The sequence below is a fragment of the Lampetra fluviatilis genome, chromosome 20 (genome assembly GCF_964198595.1).
Source record: "Lampetra fluviatilis chromosome 20, kcLamFluv1.1, whole genome shotgun sequence".
NCBI classification, from domain to species: Eukaryota; Metazoa; Chordata; class Hyperoartia; order Petromyzontiformes; family Petromyzontidae; genus Lampetra; species Lampetra fluviatilis.
In genome coordinates, this window is record NC_136294.1 from 10,845,681 (window position 1) to 10,867,980 (window position 22,300).

Consider the following 22,300-nt stretch of genomic DNA (forward strand, 5'->3'; position numbering starts at 1 on the left):
GGACACCTCTCAATATTATTTTTAGCAATTGAGTAAGCTGGGTTTTGTTTATAAAGACCTTATCGGCGATCAGTTTCAGGGGTACCATGTGAAAGGGACTCGACTCAAAAGGACCCCAAGTTCTCATCGCGCATCCCTGAAATATTTTTTGGGTTCCTTCTCAATTATTCCGAACCGCCGCGCCCTCAATACAAATCTGGCCTCAAACCGACCCCCCGCTCCCATTTCAACGTTTCTCGTGTTTTTTGCCTTCAAACCGGTCCAGGTGAATTGCCATACGCCGCACCAATCCGGTACGCGCTCAGCCATCGGCCAGTGACACAAGCCATAACGCTATTGCTTTGCTGGTTCAAGCCGTTATGGTTGACAGCCCACCAATCAGTAACAACCATGCCGATTTAAAACCTCTTGAGCTGTTAAGCTCGGTAGTAGGCTAACGGCATTTTACAACACATAGGGGGTATGCCTTTTGGCAGCCCTTACACAAGTACAGTACTACCCCGATTTACATCTCCCCTTTTACGTCGTTTCACAAATACGTCGTCGCTTTATGAATACCGCTACCGGATTTGCGTCGCCTCAACTCCACGCTTTACGTCGCTGACAGCAGCATCCGTCTGTTCTCGTATCCATCGCCTCCACCTACCTTGTAAATCACTTTGATTCACGTCGTTTCAATATTCGTCATCGCACCTTTATTGGAGCGCATCCCCAATGCAAACCGGGGTATGACTGCATTTCAAAATAAATACATTGCCATCGATCTGCGTAACCTTATATCTTCACTTCGAATGTGCAGCACTTGTATAAACACGTGTTTGCAAATTATGTATCAGTAAAATGTGTTTACTGTTATAACTCACCGTTATTATTTTACTTTACAAAACATCAACACGATTTCCTGATCCATAGAGGTTGGGGCAATATTTATCTATGTTGTGGCACTGAGTCCTTTTAAATGGTAATTCTACATTTCCATGACATGGCCTGTTCTATCCATAGGAGATTCATTTATGCCTTTCCATGAAGTTACCTTCATCTTATTTGCCACATAGAGATGGTTGTTCACAATACTGTCATCTTTGATTATATTGTTACTATAACGAAGCATTTTTACTTCAATGAAAAATATTGTATTTATTAAACTCTGGGCTGGCAACCTTTGGAATGTACCATCTTTCACTGTGTGCAGGGGGAACGAGGGCGCCGAAGTAAAAGGGGGCCCAAAGGCGACAAGGGGGAGCAGGGAGCCCCGGGTCTAGATGCCCCCTGCCCTTTGGTAAGTTCCAGATATTTATCAAAACCATATACGTTTTAGAAGTGAAATGTTGTGCAATATTTTTACTTGGAACGTACGTGGTGAAAACGGTCTCTTTTGCGACGTAATACCATACGGCATGCGTGTAGCGCGTACCGTCGAACATTCTGGACTCGAGGAGTTGAGTCCCATGGTTGAGAATTTGTCCAATGAGAATCTGATGCGTCTGAAAGAACAACGAGCTGAGGAAGAGGCCGATGAATCCACACCACCACCACGAATAGTAACCGGTATTCACTGCTACAAGAAGAAGAAGAAGAATGCTGTCTTTGGACAGATTTTTTTAATGTTCTGCAATTAAGCCAGAAGGTCTGGAGAAGAGCCCAGAAGAGAGAGGCAGCTTCCTCTGGTGGACATTCCCGTGACTCCAGCTTCATCATCAGATGAAAAGGCAGGTCATCCTACCCCTTCATCTGTGTAACTCCATCATACTTTGAACTTATTTCGCGCCATACGTAGCCAACCATGCTAATCGGTTGGCTAAGTCCATGTATGTGTAGTGACATATAATTGGTCACTACGTAGAATAGCGCTGGCTGCTGGCAGGGAAGGGGATATGCAGCTTGTAGCAGCCCTGACTGACAGCAGGTCGCGTGATAGACCCGAGACGGATCTAGGGTAAAGGTTATGGAAGGGAGGATAAAAGGGGGCGCCGAGCGGGAGCTCGGGGCTGTCGTTTGGAGTGGGATCCCCATTGTCGTTGCTGTTGAAGATCGTTGCCATCGCCGCTGTCGTCTCGTGTCTTTGTCGCTGTCGTCTCCACTTGATAATTGCGCTGCTAGACATAATTGGCTGTCTCAGTTCAGTGTCATCAGTGTCAGACGGCTAGCATTGTGTGTAGGCTCGCAACCAGTGTAGAGTTGCTTATAAGTGAGAGACAGAGAGTGTGTAACAGTGTAGGGTATGTATTGTATAAAGAATACAAAGTGTGCTCATAATTTATTTTATACTTACGTGACTTTACCGAAAGAACCAAAGAGTATGGCTTCCTGCAGTCACGAAAGCTTCAAATCAAAAGTGTGCTCATGTTTAATTAAAGAATTCCCTCCAAGAAGTTACGTCTCCAAGTCAATCACTACATATGTAACTGACATTCACTGCGATAAAGGAGCTCTACCAGCAGAAGAAGACAAATGTCGTTCAGCTGTCTTCGGGCAGATTTGTCATTCACTGCTGCAAGGAGCTGATTAACCCCGAGGCCTCAATCAGCAAGTTCTTCAACCTTCGCTGGGAAATTGCATCTAAGTATTTGTACTTACTATAAGAAAAAATGGATATTAACTTCTAATCATATGCATTTTTGCACACTTCATGAAATGTCATCCATTTTTTTTGTCGGCTCGGAATGCAACTACTGAATTTAACATTATATCTTTGGGAAATTAAGAGTTCGCTTGAAGTAATTTCGAGTGTAAGTAGCATTTCCCAGGAATGCATCCCTTATGTATCGCGGGGGTATTCCTGTATATGTGTGCAAGTGTTGGAAGATGCCCTCCAGCAACGGTGGTGGGAGGAGGAGAGATATGTTCACTACAGTGAGCATGGGGCATCAGCTGGATAACTCAGCAAGTTAGTGGAGGGGGGGAATGTAGATGCATCAGCCTGCCACCCTGGTCTGTTAACTCGATGCTTCACAACTGGTGTGCCACGGCACAGTCCAAGGTGTGCTGCGGTATTTTTGGAATTATTGGGAAGGAAAGGGCCTCACTGTTTGCAAGGTAGGACAGACGAACTCTCCATGCTGTTCAGTTGCCGATCCCGCCCCCGCCCCTCACCCCTACCACACTCCCCTCTCCTTTTGTCGCGGCTAAGAATGTCAAACAACCATCACCCCCCACCCCAGGGCAACCCACCCACCCACCGGGGCCCACAGTTAGAGTTTTTGGTTTGGTGTGCCGCGAAGATCGAGAAACCTCGAAAGTGTTGCTGTAGGGTGAAGAATATTTTGAAGCACCGTGATAACCAATACGACGTGGATCTGTCCCTTGATCTCCTGCCGGCGAGCCCTTTCCATGCCGTGTAAGCATCACAGGGCACCTAGCTTGGTGCGAGTGCCACGGTGATGACACTGACAAATTTCCCGTTTACTGCCAATGTAGACATCTTGGTGCAGTGAATCATTCACTGGCAACAATCCCCACAACCAGTGTTCGCTTCCTAGTATCAACTCCGGCCGAGTACACAGAGTACTTTTGTATCAACAGCAAAGACGGTTGGTAGGGTATGATGCTGGCCAACCCACACTCTCACGTGCATTTCCGGCTTTAATAGTTTCAAGCACATTTAAGCACTTGTCCGTCCAGTTTTTAAGGCTAAACAAGGAGTCTGTGTTGTCTCTGTGAGTACAAATGAGTGACATTGTATGACATTGTTTTACCCTCAGACAGTCTCGTTTCAAGCCATGTGCGTAAATTCAATACCTAATAACCAAACAGATAAGTCATACCGTACATTTTGAAAGAAACGTTTTTACGACACTGAAATATTCCTAGGCAAATATGGGACTTCCGCTATTAATAGTGTGCATGTATATTCCTACAGGGTCCGGATGGCTTGCCATTACCTGGGTGCTGGCAGAAAGTGAGTTTTGTCTGCTTTCGATGTAACACGTTGCACCGACTTAATGGCTAACGCCTCAATAGGTGTCAATGCTATAACCGTACCTTTTTCCATATAGAACATAAAGCAGCAGAAAGCAGATTTGAAAGCAGTCCAATTGTTAATGCATTTGGCGGTGTTCATTTTAATGATGAAATTGCAGAAGTGGTGGAACTTCCACATTCATATGGCACGCACGTGTTGTTCGGCACGATGTCCGACGTTTCACTCCACGCCCTGGGAGCTTTTTCGGGGACTTTGCACAGTGGTACAGCTCAAAGCTGGAAGCTACTGACTTGAGTAGTTTTTACTTCATTTATCCCGTGAAAAACTGAACCCAAGCCTGTCTTCTCTGTGTGTTGCAGTGATCGGCACACCTTGCCCCAAGCATCGCCTACAACGTGGCCCCTTTGTACATAAGATATAAATATTCCATTTCACGTGGTCTTTATTTTCACTGTTCTGCACTGTGCTTATAGCTTTAAGTGCATACTTGCTTTATACAATGACAATAGGTGCAAATGTGGCTTTTTACTACAATTTTATTAAATGATCTGCCCTTTCCCATACACCTGTATTTATTTCACTGGGTTTCTGTCACGTTGTTAAATGTACGAGTATGTCTACAGCCACCGTGGTATGGAGGTGGGCGCGGTTTGTCTGACAGTACACAGGTCCCAGATTAATTTCCCTGGTCAAATTCGACAAAACATCAAAACCATTGCGTAGTCCACGGACGTGTTTGTCTGTCTGTCGTTAAACTAGTTAAACTGCAGTGAGTTGTTTCTTGCAGATCATTTGTGGTGGGGGAACAAGTGTGGAGCCCCCACTCACTTCAGTACTTTCAAAACAGTTGTGCCAGAATTTAGCTGGACGGACTGGGCAGCCTCGTGAGTAGAGTCGTGCAGTCAACCGGCGAGGCATCGCCAGTTCGATAGATTGTCAGGATTCATTGCCGTCTTTCAATAACCATTACTTATAAACATCGCGGTGATTGGTAACACGTCCGGTGGCTGCACACGAATTCAGAAACATTGATATTACGCGCGTGGTTCTACGAATGTATTGAGCTTAAACACATTCCTGCGAAGGGAGCTGGTAGGAACGTTGGGTTGCTCGGTCAATGGCCAGGGTCAACGGCGGCGTGGTGTATTCCGCAAATAGGCCCGACTGTGAGGGCGAGCACAAGCCGGCGTTGAGTTTTATAAGGGCACCACGCGGTGACCAGCCCCTCCCCACCCAGCCCCACCCCTCCCACCTCCCAGCTAGCCCCACCCTCCCACCCAGCCCCTCCCCACCCAGTCCCTCCCCACCCTCCCCACCCAGCCCCTCCCTACCCAGCCCCACCCTCCCCAACCAAGCCCCTCCCCACCCTCCCCTCCCCACCCAGCCCCTCCCTGCACGACGGACGGACACAATAATCCCCTGTGGGCTGGTGGAACCAGTGGGTTCCTACCAGTATAATAGTTATTAATCAATGAATCGATACATTGTTACACCCCTAGCGTTGGTAGTATGATAGCCCATATTTTAAATGTACGTATGACTAGAGAGCTGTTTCTGCTTTAGTTCCCCAGGTCTTATGACAACAAGACAACTCCAATTGGCTTTCACTTGATTAGGCAAATTATTCGATTTGTAAAGGATAAATGATGTTAAGAGTGGGAGCTCCTTGGCCTCGATTACAAGGTTGGCCCTTACCTGAGTTAAAGTGACCGAACACAGCTAAGATGTCTTAGCTGTGAATCACAATACCTCAAATCTCTCCCACATATACCATGCAATTTGGCCATCTCCCATCACCCTTTGCAACCAAATGTTTGAATCTCGTCTTCTTCTCGAGTCCTGCCACCGGCAGTCGTCTGTTTATCCGGTGTCTGGCACGTGGTGATGGTGGCGATGTGCGCCGGTTAAAAGCCTAGACGAGATCCTCCACAATGCACGGCTCCTCCAGGGAACCGACAGATGATCCGCCGTGGTCCGCGTGTCACCCGCAGTCGTGTGTGCGTGCGGGTGTCCTCCGTAGAGCAGCACCCTCTGCCTCCGCGCGTTGACTCGTCGACCCGCCGACTCCCCCCCCGTCCGAATGCGTTTTTAAACACCACGTTCCACGGTTCACCGAACGACATCTGCGACGGCGGCAAGCTGTCTGGTCGACGTGGACGTGCGTTGCGACGTCCTCGTGGTTGTTGTGTTGGGCTGCGTCCACCATGTTTTCGGTCGCGTGGCCATCGGTGATACATCTTTTTTTTAAGCGGTCCCCGTTACGGCTCTGGAGCTTTTATGTGATTTCAGGTGGCTGAAAACTACCCTGCAAGCCGCCTGGAAATCATGGAGTAGCTACCGGCCAACTGAAATCGCAGCCGCCTAAAATCACGAGTGCTACTTTTTATCATGAATTTTGGCAGGCGATACGTCCACGTGAACTGAAGAGGAATCTGTACGATTGCATTTGCCCATAGGCCGAAGTTTGTGAGTTGATGGATTAATTGAAACGATTTGTTGCGGTCTTGTCATTTAAATGTCTGTTAGATTGTTATCACTTCGTCATCTGAGTGGAGGGGAACGTTTGCCTGTGGTGAGAAGTCAACATCTATTCGGCGTGCGTGGCAAAAACAGTTAACATCTGCCGAGCTGTTACTGCTATAAAAAAAAAAGTTGCCATGTGTTTTTTTTACGAACAGCGAAGCGAGTTGATGCATCACGTACCTAGAAAACATTGCGTCTCCACTTTCTCGCAGTGGTCATGACGCCGATGTCGACGCCTTATCCTTCGTAATTTGTACGCGCGCTTAGCACGAGCATTTTGCTATCGGTATTATTCAGGAAATGTTTTTTGAAACGTTTGTGTAATGGTGTGTTTATATTTGTACAATATGTTGTCGTTATTTTTTTGATGAATTGTAAAAAAAACAATGTGAGGGTTCAATAAACATCACGTGGGTCATGTGTTTTTCTTCTTCCCAAAAGCGGTGTCAATAGCTTTATGAATATGGATGTTGCCATGGTTGCAATGGTTAGTACATTGGGCCTGAATTCAGGCACGATATTTGAAGCAATCGGCAGGTTTATTCAACCCACCTCACCCACCGCCTCTTTCCGCCCAGCAGTCTAAATGGGTACACCAGTTCGTCGATCAGCAGGCTGTGTGTGGTGGGCCAAGATGTCTGGACAGAGTGCAAGAGTCAGACAAATACTCCCTCCAGAAGCTCTCCAGAGCTCTCTCTTGCGGAGGCCCTTCCAACAGCAGCGGCGTGAGCGAACAATTGCAGGGCCGCGCCTCGATTTGAAGGCCATCAGCGGCGAAGATCAATGCCTGCCACTCAGGGGAGGCACTTTTGGGTTTGATTTATGTTAAGAAATAAAACGAGAATGCCCTTTCTATATGAAAATTTCACCGAGCCTCGCGACTCTTTTATTCTGGAGGGTCCATGCATATGGATTGCTCTGCCCAATGCCAAGTGATTTATTTTGCAATGTGATGTCACGATTGACTCGAAACTGGATTCAAACCCATGTTTTCAGGGTTGCCGGATCAGCTCTCTCACATGGCATTATCTCCCTGAGCCGTCCAGAAAATCTAGCTGCATTTTTACGTGTGTCGTAAATATTTTATAATGAGCTTTTGTCTATTAAAAACATACAAATTTTTAAATGTATTTTAATAATATGTGCAGACTACATATGATACATTTGAAAGATTTTTCTTTACTCGACAACCGTGTACACAGCCAAGAGTATTTTGAAAGTGTGATACTTTAGCATTGTTATTATATACAGAATATTAAATAGCATATATATTTTAAAATGTCTACGTTTTTTAGTAAAAGTATTTATAAATCAATACTCGTGGGATATGATTTATATATATAATGCAACTATACGACATTTTTATTCGACGATAGTTGTGTGTTTAATTGGAATAGCGTCAAGTTACTGATAATACGAATAATCTATAGTTTGTATTCTTGATAATAAATGCAAATGTTACTTTGCGATATCACACGAATCGTTAACATTTAAAAAGAAAAACTCATGAGAAATTAATTGCTGCCTAAATAGTGATTTTATTTTGAATATAGATTTAAGAATAATATGTCTTCAAAGGACTGGAACATTGTACATGTCCCAGACATAGACAGTTAGGAGGAAAACCAGTGTAGCCACAGGTCCACTCACCACAGCCCTGCTTTACAAAGGGTCAACATCTCCATTCCCCAGACCCGGCTGGAAAAATTTCAAGAGAAATGTACCTGGCAGGTCACTTGTGATGGGGAAAAGTGTGGGCATCCCCACCGACTTCAACACGTCTGGCCCACTGTGGAAGAGTAGGCCAAAATACGCTTCCGAGGGGCTCTCGAGAGCTCTCCTCTAATGGAGGCACCATCCACCACCAGTGGCGTGAGTGAGCGATTGCAGTGCTGCACCTTTACCAAAGGTTGTAAAATAAAGTTCAACATCCCAGTGACAATATTAGGGAAAGGAGCTGTTAGGTTTACCGATTTTGGAGTTTGGACATTGTCATAAACAAGATGTAACATACTTGATCTATCCAGCAGATATGAGGTATGCATACTTGTTTATGCAATGTCAATAAATGCCTTTTATTCCACTGACCTATGGCCTTTGTTCCAGGTTAATGTGCCCCCGTAGCAAAACTAACTCGGAACTCCGAGTCTCAAATACATGGCTTGTACCCATACCCTAATGCCAAATGCACCACTAAATCTAGGGGTACGAGCCTTACACTGATATCACCTTCACTGATACATCAGCTCAGTCATGTGTTGTGGCCTTTTAATCCAACTCATTCGTGCCCTGGTGTTCTTGGCAGGCTCCAGCCACGCACCATGAATCATTCGAGGCCCCAAAATTGCCTTTCAGCAGTGTGTTTCTAGCAAGTATTTTAACGAGAGAAAATTTCAATTTCATCATGGAAAATGTTACATCTTCCCCCCCTTGTACAGCTTATTAAGATGCCGTTCTGAATTGCTCTAGCAAATTACTGCAATAAAATGTAGACCGGCACACAGCACACAGCTGCGCTTTGCAGCTATAAACTTAGCGGCATGGTGGCGCTGTGCCACGGCCCTTGACTCTCACGTTCCCACGGTAGGGTGGCCGGGTCACACAAACCAGTTGGGGGGAGGTCGCCTCGACCAATATATTTTTTGGGAGTTGACGAAAATGCACACCATTTTGTAGGAAGTGAAGAGTGGCGTCATACAGTTGAAATTCAAACCTCTGGCTCAGGGTCACCATGTGAGCGAGGAGTACAGCACGATGCTCGTTTGAGCATGGCGACATTTTGATTCACGTGGGAAGAAACAAACCATGCCCCTGCTCAGTCGAGCAAGGGAGTACCGCGCATCTTCAATATAGACCTCAAAGGAAGTGGTACAAATTCCACATTCCCATGGCAGGGGCCAGTTTACCCCATGGGACAAACACTGTTGACTCCCCACAAAGCCGGTACTTTATGACAATGACCCCAAAAGGGAGGATTATAGACCAAGCCAATCGCCGACGGCTTCAACGGACAAACCTTTCAAGTGCAAGCCAAGCACTTTTGAGTGCAGTTGTCTTGGCTGACATTCTCAGTTCTCTCCGTGTCAGCATGGCCAGTTTTTTTTTTTACCGGCGACCCGCGTTTATGGAGAGTTGTGGCGCTGTTTCGTGCCGTCTTCCTGGCCAGCGCGGGGAGCGGTGGCGATGTTCCACGTGGTTCGTGCGTGCGTGGCCGTGGCGCGTGTGAGCCGGCGGCCCCCGCGCTGCGCCGCCTCTGTGAGGTGAGCCGGCTCCAGGAAGCCAGGCATCCTCGCCGCCTCAGCGTGCCCGGGCTCCGATCCAGCACCTTGGACAGCAGCGCAAGTAAACCGTGACTGAACATTTTTGGTGATGGAAGCAACGAATTGTCACGGATTTAACGGTGTAGAGTGAGATGCCTTGAAAATGTTTTTAAATTATTGTAATTTTTTAATGCGCATTTTGCCAAGTTTAGCTTATGGATTATAGAGAAATAGTTGTAAACCGTGACATCGTTGATAACTATGTCTTGTCATAGAAATAATAAACACAAATGACAGGTTTTACGATAAAAAAACTACATTCGAAGTAAGTCGATGCACAAGATAAGATATAACTAGAAGAGCAGGGGTCGCCGATATTGTTAAAGCAAATCGAGTTGATAGTAGGGTTTTCCCCTTTTTTCTGGCAACAAAACAGCTGTGTTAAGATGTTAAAACACCAAACTGAAACCTTTTACAAGGAATCAGGTCTGCATTAACCACAATGCTTGTGGTCAGAATGCAAACAAAAAACATACTCTGATAATATATGCATTGTCCTTGAAACTGATTGGTCCACACCAGAGACAGCTTTCTTTTGAGCCTCGTCTCAAACGGTGTTAGACCAGAGGACGCCAAAAGGCGTACAGCCCAAAGACAAAAATCGAGTTGCTCGTCATAAGAACGACGGATTTTTCTGCTACTGCGCCCTCTGCTGCCCACGCCGTAGCCCTGCAGCAGCCTACAGCACCTCGTCTGTCGCTAATCCAGGCTCATCCCTCCCTTTTGTTTCTGAAATCTGACAAAAGTGGGCGCACGCCGGGTAATTTTGCCATAGGCGTTGGTACATTATGTACGGTGGTTTATTTTACAGACCAGGTGAGAGCCCAGACGTGAATTAATACACGACTGAATTACAGTCCTGTTGTCTTACCAATCCTTTCTCAGAGCAGAATTTGGTAAAAAGTTGTACGTCCTCTGATTTGGTTTCATGTCTCCCTTGAGGCCACTCGGTTTGTCCTGTGGGGAGACTTCCGCCTACCAATTTGGATTTGTCCATCGCTGGAATTGTCTATTGCTGGCCTCATGCCACCGATGAAAATAGGCGCCTCTGCATTTTTATTTCAGAAGGGAGACGCTTTGACTTTTTGACTTGTATGGCAGGGGGAGGGGTACCACTTCATACTGCCCGTGGCCACATGAGGCCTACCACCTCGATAAAGTCTGCACTGTAAGCATCTTAGCCACACTAATCAGGTACCGGAGGGGTATATTTTGAAGCTGTAAAAACTGACTTCGTTATTTTAGCACACTTATTCAATTCCGACACAAGGAGGGCCCCTAGACGTGGCTGCGGTGTGCATCTATGTGGCCCATCGAATAAATTTGACATCTCTACATGGCCCTCGGTGAGGGAAAAGTTCAGCATTCCATGTTAAGATCGTCGTGGATAATGGAGCAATTGGATGGGAGCGGTAGAGTTAAACACCAACCAGGATTTGAGCTCACAAGATTTACGAGCGCTCGTGGAGTGCTTCAATCGCAGTGCTAGACAGCCAAGGCTCTGGCTGGCCATCGAATAAAGACGGTCACGGCATTATCGTACGCTCTCAGATGCGCGTCTGGGGCCGTCTGGAATGCTCTTCCTTCTGATATTAGGAAGCCACTGGAGCTATTCACTTTTAAATATAGATTGCAAACTCATTTCTTTAGAACTACTGTTTGTGCTTAGTTTGTTGTCCTTCCCCCGCACCTCCGATTAGCACGATTGGTATACGTACGGTGCGAAAGAAGTTCTACATACATTGTCATCAGGAGTCATGGACAATGAGGTGGGGGCGGCACTTACCATGCAATGCCGCCGGTCCCTTCCCCGCCCGCTGCTCCTGCTGCTTCGAGAGCGTCTCCTTGCGCTGCTGCCGCCGTTCGTCCTTGTCCTTCCTGCGCGCCCGCATCGCGACCTCCACGTGGGCCGACAGCTCGGCCAAGAGGTCGCGTCTCAGGGCCTCCATCTCCGCGTCCCGCGAGGACGCCATGGCGGCGAGCGTTCGCTGGAGGGCCGACGCGTTCCTGTCCACCTCCTCGCGCAGCGCGTCCGTGCGGTCCAGGCAGCCGGCCGCAACACCTTTCGCACAAAGGCAGAGATCCCGTTCGTCGTCTCTCGTACGGCTGATGTAGATGAAGAGCAACGACTACAATCTCACATTCAAGTGGTCAAGCCAGATAACCACGTCAGGAGCGGCTGAGTGCATCGTCGTCGCTGTGATGTCTCCTTCGTAATTGCGGATCGGGTGTTGTTGTACGTTCTGGATGATCATAGTCGCACACTGTGGAGTTTTTAATTTTCCGTTTGTGAATTAGCTATTCGCATTTGGCATGGTTTGTGCAGATGTGATTTAGGGTGGACTATGAGCTTCGTGGAAGATCAAACCTAGGGATATAGATCCCCTATAAAGCCTTAACAGACTGTCGGGGCAAGAATTCTTATCGAGATCATATAAAGACCGAAATGGTGCATGGGGAGGTGGTATGGCTAGCACCACGCCTGGCCGCATTTGTCTCGCCAGTGCTGATGTTTATGCACCGCACCAGCTACGCATGGCTGAGTAGACCTAGGGGAAGTCCAGGACGAGTTCAGATAGTTGCCACAGATTTTCGATGTGAGCAGGATCAAACTGGGTTAGCTGAGTTTGTAGGACATGTTATTAACCACTAAACCACCGCTCTCCATTGCCACCCTTCCACAAGCAGATGGCACGCCAGCACACCCAGAAACTGGTCAGTTCATCACCGCTAACCTGCTAGTATAATTGCCGCAGTGGCAAACCTTCAGTGGAGACAATTAAATACTAGGGATGCATGATCAGATCAAGCTATAAACTTTTTTTTATTTTACCAGGTAAGGTCCACTGAGCTATATAGTTCTTTTTTTAAAGCGACCTGGCCACAAATGAAAGCTCAACGAAGTGGCTCACCATGTGGAAATGTATAGCAGCAAAATACTCGAAACGGACGTTTCGAAATGTGGGGGAAAAAAATGGAGAAAAGTACATGCGACTACAGAGAAAACACGCAAACTCCAAATATACAGGCGTCAGGGTCAGGATCGAACACACGACCTCCTGTATACTTGGCGAGGTAGTTAACATCTCGCCACCTTGGCTGAATTGCTTATGGTGGCGGCAGTGGTTAGCGCACCGTGCTCTAGCGGCTGAAATTTGACTTCTGGCCTCAGCTGCCACCAGTGGTGAGTCACAGCTGAGACCAATCCTGGTCCCTATCCCTTCACCAACCTGTATTGATCAGTTCGATGAGGCATAGTCCAAAAATCAACACGGCGCTTAGGCCTCTAGCAGTGGAATGAAAAAGGGATTCAAAATATGATGATTACGACCCGCACCTCCGATTATCACGGTCGGCTATGTACGGTGTGAATGAAGTTCCACATACATGTGTGCATAAGCTGATTAGGCATTCCTCTCAGTTACTACTCCTCTAGTTTACCAAATAAATCCTCATTGAGCCTCAAAACGCATTGTCAGGAGGATCCTGGCACGTTTCTACAAAAGGGGGCTGTTTTTGTGAAGTTTCATCTAAATTGAGTAAAAAGCACAGGTACAATTTCAGCAACGGTATGTTTGACCAATATCAGTTAGATTGCATGCGGTTTTTTTTTGTTTTGGGAGGAGGCCAGAGAACCTGAGAGGAGACCCATGCAACACCCAGGGGGAGAACATAAACCAAATAATGTGCAGCAGTACACCAGCCACGAATCGAACCCGAGGCCCTTCTTGCTGCGATGCATAAGCATCGCCACTGCCGCCAACCCTTACCGGCCATCTCATTGAGACGCGACTCCAGTCGCCCCAAGCGCTGCCCATCCAACTCAAACCAGGCCCTCTCCAGCCGCCCGAGCCTCTCCCACAGCCTGTCCGCACGCCCCTCCGGCTCGCCCTCGTCCTCTCTCGACCCGAACTCCCCGCCAAAGGAGACCGCCGTCTCCTCCCGCTCCCTCGGGCCACTGCGCGGGCGCGGCGCAGTTGACGTGGAGTTCGCAACCTGCAGCTGCAGCGCCAGGAGGCGGCTCCGCATCGCGAGCACCACGTCGGACTGCTCGCGGACTGCGGCCACCGTCTCGCTCAGCAGGCGGCTGAGCTTCACGAGGTTGATCTCCACCTTGGCTTCCGGCTTCCCGAAGCCATCGTCGGCGTTGGCGTACTCGCCGTCGTAATCGTCGTAGTCGGAGTCTCGGAACGCGCCCAGCTCCTCCAACGCGAGCGTGTGCCGCAGCGTGTCCTCCATGAGCGTGCTGAACGAGCCGTTGAGGTCGTCCACGTGCTGGCTCATGAGGCTCGCCTGCGCGAGGAGGTTCAGCGTGAGAGCCGACAGCTGCTCTACGCGCCGGTGCAGGTGGCTCACGTTGCTGCCCAGCGCTCCGCTCTGCTCCAGCGCTCTCCTCGCCGCGCTCTCGGTGCTGTTCATCCGCGACTCCAGGTCAGAGGCCGGACTGGGCAGCCGAACTCCGGAGCCCAGAACGCTCCGGGAAAACTTAAGATCTTCCACGTCAATCTTGAATCTGTCGACGGACAAGATGAGGCCGTCCATCTGCTCCCGGAGAGACTGCGCTTCGTCGAGCCAATCCGTGCCCTGCGCTCTCCTCTGCAAGCTCTTCTGCAGGTGCCCCACCTCTATTGAGAGGTTGTGGATGGTGGACATCACGGAGCCGAAGCGTTCCTCCATGGGTGACAGCCCAATGACGATGGTCTTGTTCATGTCCAGCAGCTGTTCTTGAACTTCGAGGAGCTTGATGGACAGAGAGTCCTCGCTCGCCTTGAAGGCATCCTGGAGCTTGTTGCACTCCCCCCAGCTCGCCTCCTGCTCCTCCTGGATCCTGTAGCTGAGCTCCTTCAGCTTCTCAGTGAACAGGTGCAACTGGTTGTAGACGTCTCTCAGAAGGTACTCGTGCCTCTTCAGCGTCTCGTTGAAGCGGCTAAAGTCCTGAGTTGACACGACCTTGGCTTTCTGCGCGTCTGAGCCCTGCGCTTTCATTCTGCCTTCGTCGCCGTCGCCACCGTCGGAACTCTCCGGCGCGGGTTTGCTCGCCGCCGCATTGCTCGTAATTTCAACAGCAGCAGCAGCTGCGGCGGGCGCGGCGTTCACCTGGAGGCCAGCGATGGTGAGGTTCATTGTGTCGAGGCGATCCTTTGTGAACTTCCACATCTTGCCGAGGTCTCCACGCAGCTCAGATGCCAGCTCCCCTCTCGCCTCCACCGCCTCCCGCGCCCGTGTCCTCGCCTCGTCGGCGAGGCGTCGGGTCGTAGTCTCCACCGCCGCTCTGTGGGCTTGCTGCTCCAGCAGGAGGGCGCTCCGTTGCTCGGACGACCTGGAGGTTGCCTTCTCCAGGTTTTGAACCCTCCAGGTGAGGTCATCGAGCCTCTGCGAGACGCTGTCGTTGAGGGAGGAGAGTGAGTGGTGCAGGAGCTGCAGGTCCCGCGCCAGCTGGGCGGCCGACGGGGTTGACAGGGTCACGTCGAGACCACCTGTGCCGTGGCCCGGCCGTCGAGATGCCTCCCCAAGTCGCTCTTCCAGCAGCTTCCGAACAAGATCAATGACCAGCTCCTCCGAGACGCTGTCCAGCGTTACTGCGTTCAAAAAATAAATGACGATGATGTTAATATATTTGGCGAAAATTTGAGGCCAAATTGTGTCTCCTTGCTCAGTCGAGCACTCAGTGATGCTTACCTCTGTAGGTGGCCCTGAGCCTGGAGTGTAAATACCACATTGATACGGACCAGTGTCGCCTTAGCAAAAAACTGTTGACTTGGCCCTAATTGTGTTGACCCTGGAGAGATGATGAATTTATCTCCAACAGTCGATGAACTCGCAACGTGCCCATTTTAAATCACGTGCTTTTCTGAAAATTCCCTTGCTCATGCAATACGATTTTGAGTGAAGTGTAGCAGTTTTGCGCGCTGTGCTATGAACCCAGAAACCCAAGTTGGATTCCTGGCCATGGCCAACACAAATGACAAGTGAACCTACATTGACCAGTTTTGGTGAAGTATCGTCAACCGATGCTCATAACTACCGTGGCATAGAGAGGCCTTCATCCAGCAGTAGATTGACAAAGGGCTGTAAATAATTATTATTATTGAATAAAGTTTCAGGGAGATCGTGGGTTCGATCCTGATCCTGACGCCTCTATATTTGGAGTGTGTGTGTTCTCCCCGTGGTCTCTCTTCCCGTGGTGCTGAGTGGATTTTTCTCTGCGACCTCCAGGTTTTACCTCCACATTTAAAAACGTGCGTTTTGACTATTTAGCTACTTTCATTTCCACATGACGATCCACTTCGTCGAGCTATCATTTGTGGCTGGGTTGCTTCCGAAAAAGAGCTACATAGGCTCAGTGGGCCTTATCTGGTGAAACTAAATAAATATGATGATGATGACAATCATGACGATGCTCACCTTTCCTCTCGTTGGAGTGGACCCTGGTGGCTGAATGCCCATGAGCCACGCTCCGTGACTCCCTCTGCTCGAAGCCCTCCACTTGTTGGTCCATGTCCTTCCCGTAGTCGTCGTCGTCGACTTCACTACCATCTGTCCCTCCCCAACGGGGGGCACTCCAAACAGATCCCGCGTCCCCTTTCCCTTTGAGGCCGAGCAACAGCTGAGCCGTGACTCCTGGAATGGTATCACCATCTGCGAATAACGGAACAAAAAGTTTTTTGGCAACGATTGTGTCAGAGCCATGCAGGCTGATCGGGAGGTGTAACGATGCCCCGTGTCCAAAACTGAGCCACCACCGCTGACACGCGGGTTTTCTAATGCAGGACTCACTCAAAATTAACCACGTGTCAAAGTGCAATACATTTAACGGTTACAGCCTGGTTACAAAAAAAAAAGTGGCTTCATGCCTAAGCTAATATTGTGCGGTGCCCATCTCATCTAAACTCGTTGTGTGCATTCCATATTACGATGGCAGGAGCAAGTATGACGACCTCTAGTTCCTCCTAATACCTATTTAACATACCCTCTCGCGGGTATGTGTTGCGTAATTTTAGTACGGCTGATGCTGGTGCACAGCAATAACTATCATTGTACATTGAGGCGGTTGACCTGAATAGCGCAGCGTATCGCCGTGGCGATTGATGCCTCCTCCGCGTTTGTGAATCGGGCATCGAGTCGTTGGATGTTCCGCCGTCAGTGACTCCAATTCCCCCTCTCACCCACCTCCTCTGAACCCTGGAGCCTAGAGTTCAGAAACGTATGTCCATGGAGTTCCTGTGCCCCTAAAGTTCGGCAACTTCTGTCCATGGAGTTTCTGTGCCCCTAGAGATCGTAAACTTCTGTCCATGGAGTGTCTGTGCCCCTAGAGCTCGTAAACTTCTGTCCATGGAGTTTATGTGTCCCTAGGGTTCGGAAACTTCTGTCCCTGGAGTTTATGTGCCCCTAGAGCTCGTAAACTTATGTCCATGGAGTGTCTGTGGTCCTAGAGCTCCTAAACTTCTGTTCATGGAGTTTCTGTGCCCCTAAAGTTCGGAAACTTCTGTCCATGGAGTTTCTGTGCCCCTAGAGCTCGTAAACTTCTGTTCATGGAGTTTATGTGTCCCTAGAGTTCGGAAACTTCTGTCCCTGGAGTTTATGTGTCCCTAGAGCTCGTAACCTTCTGTCCATGGAGTTTATGTGTCCCTAGGGTTCGGAAACTTCTGTCCCTGGAGTTTATGTGTCCCTAGAGCTCGTAACCTTCTGTCCATGGAGTTTATGTGGTCCTAGAGCTCGTAAACTTCTGTTCATGGAGTTTATGTGCCCCTAGAGCTCGTCAACTTCTGTCCATGGAGTGTCTGTGGTCCTAGAGCTCGTAAACTTCTGTTCATGGAGTTCCTGTGCCCCTAAAGTTCGGAAACTTCTTTCCATAGAGTTTCTTTGCCCCTAGAGCTCGTAAACTTCTGTCCATGGAGTTTCTGTGTCCCTAGAGCTCGTAACCTTCTGTCCATGGAGTTTATGTGCCCCTAAAGTTCGTAAACTTCTGTCCATGGAGTTTCTGTGTCTCTAGAGCTCGGAAGCTTCTGTCTATGGAGTTTCTGTGCCCCTAGAGCTCGTAAACTTCTGTCCATGGAGTTTCTGTGCCCCTAGAGCTCGGAAGCTTCTGTCCATCGAGTTTCTGCGTCTCCGTCCCTGCGTCGCGGTTCGTGCTCTGTCCCAGGCTCTATTGAAATGAAATAAAACATGTTCTGTCGTCTATTTACTTATTTTCCATTTGTGTATCAAGCGTCCGCAATATGCTGCGACGGATGCGGTTTAGGGGTAGTGGCCCGTAGGCTTAATGGAGTGCGGTGAGCACCGATGTCATCGCTCTGCCTGCCGTGGGCTCGCTGCTGCGGTGGGGGTGGATGCTCCTGAAGACTCGCGGTGCCCACTGCCTCCTCTGATGAGGGATTCGCCATCAGGGAAACGGAGGTGCACGTCGAGGGGGAAGTAAACAGAAGCAAATGTGAGCACACAGAGGGCAGGGACAAAGAGGCTAACGAAGCAGGGCAGAGCAACAAAGGATATAATTATAGCGCGTCATCGCAATGCTCGTTCACGTTTGATTCGCCATGGTTTGCTATTGGCAAGGGCTGCAAGGGCCCTCTCAAAATCATTCAGAGTCACTGCGTTACTATTAGGAAGGAGGGGAAATAAGTTAGGCTCATTAACATCAAAATGTGTTTCTTGCAAAATAATATTTTTGTTGTTTAGAAAAGTGTTTTTGTTTTCCTTCACACATTCCGATGACGTCAATTCACTCTGATGCGCGCATTGATTTTACATCGATTTCCTGATTTGAAACTGTCGGTAATTGAACTAAATGCGTCGCACACGTAACTTATTTCTACGTAAATCCTATTTACCGTGGCCGAGATGCGTGAATGTAACATAAGTTAAAAATGCCCAAACCCACATTTACCAGTATAGTGAAGTTATTTCCTGATAACCCCCCATTACATCATAGCATGGGAAGGCCCTTACCAGCGGTGGATTGACACACGGGCTACACATGGATATATAGGAAATATGAGTAAATGTTGCCTATATTTGAGAAGAGAATAACTTTGTGGAATGGAGCGTACATTGTTTTCTGTCCATTTCCATGTTCCGTGTATTTTTTGTTTTGGTACAAAACAGAGAACTTGACACCAACTATGTTCATGCTCAGTGGCTGAGTGCCATCTCAATGTACGAGCACGGAGACAATTGTAGTGTTTTTATTTATAATAACGCCACACGGTGGAAAAACGTCCAGAGTCGGTGTACAAACATATGATGGTTCGACCGGCGTAGACGCAGCGCCAATAAAAACAACCGCAGGGCGCTGTAACTGATGTGCAGTGCCAGCCCAGAGCTTCTTTCACTAAGAAGCCCCTCTTAAAAGAAGTGTAAGAAGGTCTCCGCTGGTACTTCACTGCAATGAGTGCCCGGTAGTAGTTTTTTTTAAACCAACGTGAAGGTTCTAGATTTGAAGTTTCCATGACTGTTTTTTTCGGTAAATTCACGTAGGTAAAAAAACTAAATAAAATAAATTAAAATGAAAACAACGGAGGCTTGTGTTGCCTTCGAAACGTCGTGATTTGTTTTAATTTAGTTGTTTTCGTTTTAATTTATTTTATTTAGTTTTTTACCTACGTGACTTTACCGAAAAAACGTGAAGGTTGGCTGTGAAAAGTTCACCAGCATCCTGGGATAAAGACGATGAGCTTCCATACCTGTGAGGTCACATGTAGGGCCCACGTGACCCGGGCAGCACTTCCACTGGAGGGACGTAACGATGCTGTGCTTGATCCGGTACAATGGCCTGGTCATTTCTTTGAATCTGAATTGAGACATCATCACCATCGCCATATATCACCACTGCAAATGACTCAATTGGCATTACACATGGCAATCATTGCCCCCCACCCCCCTACTGGCAGACTGATGCCCGCTCGCATACCAGGTGCTGAGCCACCTTGTGCCGCACAGGGTGCCCTCTCCAATGTGTTGAGCTGTTAATGTAAGCCGCTCACCACGTGTAAAGCTCTCGGTGATGCACCAGCGCAAAGTGCACTATATTCTAAATATATACATGGTCAAGAAAAGCATCATCGTTTAAATGTGTAATGCCTTTAACACTCATACACACCTCAACATTTGCCCACAGGCCAACATATTTTTTACACATTCATATGTGAATTCAAAATACGACTATATGTCGTTGAAGTAATAACAAAGTAAATGAAAGATATGTGAACAAAATGTCGATTTGTGTAAAATTCTGAAGAGAAAAAAACAATTGTGACCTTTATAACCTTAAAATTGACATTCAAGGTTAACATTGTCGATGGCATGCACCGACATCGTTATCCTCATAGTATGCGTCATCATGTGAGCTTGTATACCTTGCAGTTAACAACGCAACGATGAGACAAGTTTAACAATAACGTTTCAGCCGTCCACTGTGGAGGGATGCTGCCGTGCTGTTATGGTTAGGGTTATCGATGAGCACATCGGACTTGCAGAGCTCTTCGGCTTGATCTTCCAAGGCGAGTTTCATCAATCTTGACACCTCTGTCCAAAAAAAACACTGAAGGTGAGTTAAAGTGTGGGTTCTCCCACCTCTTCCAAGCAGGCCCGGACTGAGGCGTGGGGGCTTTAGGATCACCAGCCCAGGGGCCTCCGCCAGCTGGAAGGCCTCCAGAGATTGAAGTGAAAAGTTATTTCATTTGTGAATGCCGAATTTTATTTGTTGTTAGCATTGTCAAAATAAATTAAATTTTTCTTTAACTGAGTTTTCCTTTTGAGAATATTACTGGGGGCCTCACAGTACCCGTAGCCCAGGGGCCTACACAATCTTAATCCGGCACTGCTTCCAAGATATCTGGCCAGCGTGGAAGAGTAGGCCAAAATATCCTCTTAGTGCAGAGATCCCCAACCCCCGGGCCGCGGATCGGTACCGGTCTGTGGTCTGTTAGGAACCGGGCCGCACAGCAGCAGCAGGAGGTGAGCGGTGAATCCGCGCGTGACCCGCCCCCATTGTTTTATTATTCACCACTTCCGTCCGTGCCTCTTTCCCGCACTGCGCACTTGTCTCAGTCACAGTTTTTGTAAGCCCACAAGCTCTAACCCCTGGCCAAAATGAGTAGAAAACAAACGTCGCTGGAGAGCTTCTTTGAAAAGGAGGAAAGACCCAATGATGACCCCCACCCCAGTCCGTGAAAAAATTGTCTTCCACGAAACCGGTCCCTGGTGCCAAAAAGGTTGGGGACCGCTGCTCTAGTGAACGTCCTTGCATGAAAAAAAACCTTAAATGAAAAGTCTTCATTAAATGAAATGTATGTAATAAGGAGATGAGGGAAGTTTGTACTTAAACATTGAGTTTTATAAGGGCACCACGGGGTGACCAGCCCCTCCCCACCCAGCCCCACCCCTCCCACCCCCCACCCAGCCCCACCCTCCCCACCCTCCCATCCCGACCCAGCCCCTCCCCACCCATTTTTGGATGCACGACGAACGGACGGACACAATAATCCCCTGTGGGCTGGTGGAACCAGGTGGTTCCTACCAGTAAAATAACTTTATCGACAAGTTTTCAGGTCGGAAGACATAGCGAGGCTCCCACAAGGCCATGTGAGAGGGCGTGTGGCACATTTTGGCGCACCAGCTATCATAGAGTGCGGTCGTGTCGTTACAGTTCCCTGCGACGAGTACGTCTTTAAAAACAACGGGCGCTACGCCTTTCTGTATAAAATCAACGCTGAGCCGCTTGCGCGTATTCCGAGATTCGGCGGGCAAACAGGAACGCACCACCCTGCAACTTGCAGACGTCTCTAAAACGGGGAAAGAGCGGAGTTGTTTGATGCGACCGAGGCCAAGGGCGTTAGGGTGTGAAGTAGCGACTCACGTGTGGCGGTTCTGGCAGCTGCCTTGGCCCCATGGACACGGCTCGGCCACCGTTGCGCCAAACGTCTCGGTCCCGTTGGTCACGACGCTGGTGGCGATGCGCGTCTGCACGTACGCACACCAGTCCCTGGTCAGAGGGAAAGGGGGCGCCCAGTGGTTAGGAACTTGTGTCCTGCCATGAATGGGTAGTGAACATGGTCGAATTGGGCTGGGAATTTGGTTCATCGTCAGGATCAGAATATGTATTCCTAATGGAGGAATCCGATGAGCTATAAAGCTTTTTTCTTCCACAGATGTCCAGTCGGGGCAGGTAAGAACGTTACAACAAGAAACGATACAAAAACACGGCAGGAATGTAAAGTTTCGGAAAGGTAAAAAATCACTTGCAAAAAAATATACAAATAATATAAAACTTTGTTTTATTTCACCAGGTAAGGCCCACTGAGCTATTAGCTTCTTTTTCGGAAGCGACCTGGCCACAAATGATAGCTCAACGAAGTGGTTCATCATCACGTGGACATTTTTGATCGGTACGTGGAGGCTTTAAAAGTGTTTTTCTATCCATCAGACTTTACTTATCCCATTGGGATGCTTAAGATACTGTTCAGTGTTAACAACTGGACACCGTGTCGGCTTCATGAGCAACCACACTCTATAGATACTGATGTTGTTTATTTCT

At 48.4% G+C, this 22,300-nt stretch overlaps 1 protein-coding gene and 1 long non-coding RNA gene across 2 annotated transcripts in view; one reads left to right on the forward strand and one right to left on the reverse strand.

Annotated features, from left to right (window-relative positions):
* The first annotated feature begins 1,211 nt into the window (after positions 1 to 1,211).
* Positions 1,212 to 4,361, forward strand: LOC144937767 (uncharacterized). Its single transcript, XR_013637776.1, has 3 exons — positions 1,212 to 1,279; positions 3,860 to 3,898; positions 4,282 to 4,361. It is a non-coding gene; the product is annotated as an uncharacterized LOC144937767 (long non-coding RNA).
* Positions 4,362 to 7,672: 3,311 nt separating this feature from the next.
* The window catches only part of LOC144937956 (multimerin-1-like), a 28,283-nt gene continuing 13,655 nt past the window's right edge, over positions 7,673 to 22,300 (reverse strand). Inside the window, exons 2-8 of the mRNA XM_078865605.1 lie at positions 21,623 to 21,748; positions 19,449 to 19,555; positions 18,047 to 18,130; positions 16,171 to 16,404; positions 13,536 to 15,344; positions 11,552 to 11,827; positions 7,673 to 9,770 (exon numbers count right to left, since the gene is read on the reverse strand). Coding sequence (XP_078721731.1) covers positions 9,568 to 9,770; positions 11,552 to 11,827; positions 13,536 to 15,344; positions 16,171 to 16,404; positions 18,047 to 18,130; positions 19,449 to 19,555; positions 21,623 to 21,748 — 2,839 coding nt within the window. The 3' untranslated portion in view covers positions 7,673 to 9,567. The remainder of the gene's footprint in view (positions 9,771 to 11,551; positions 11,828 to 13,535; positions 15,345 to 16,170; positions 16,405 to 18,046; positions 18,131 to 19,448; positions 19,556 to 21,622; positions 21,749 to 22,300) is intronic.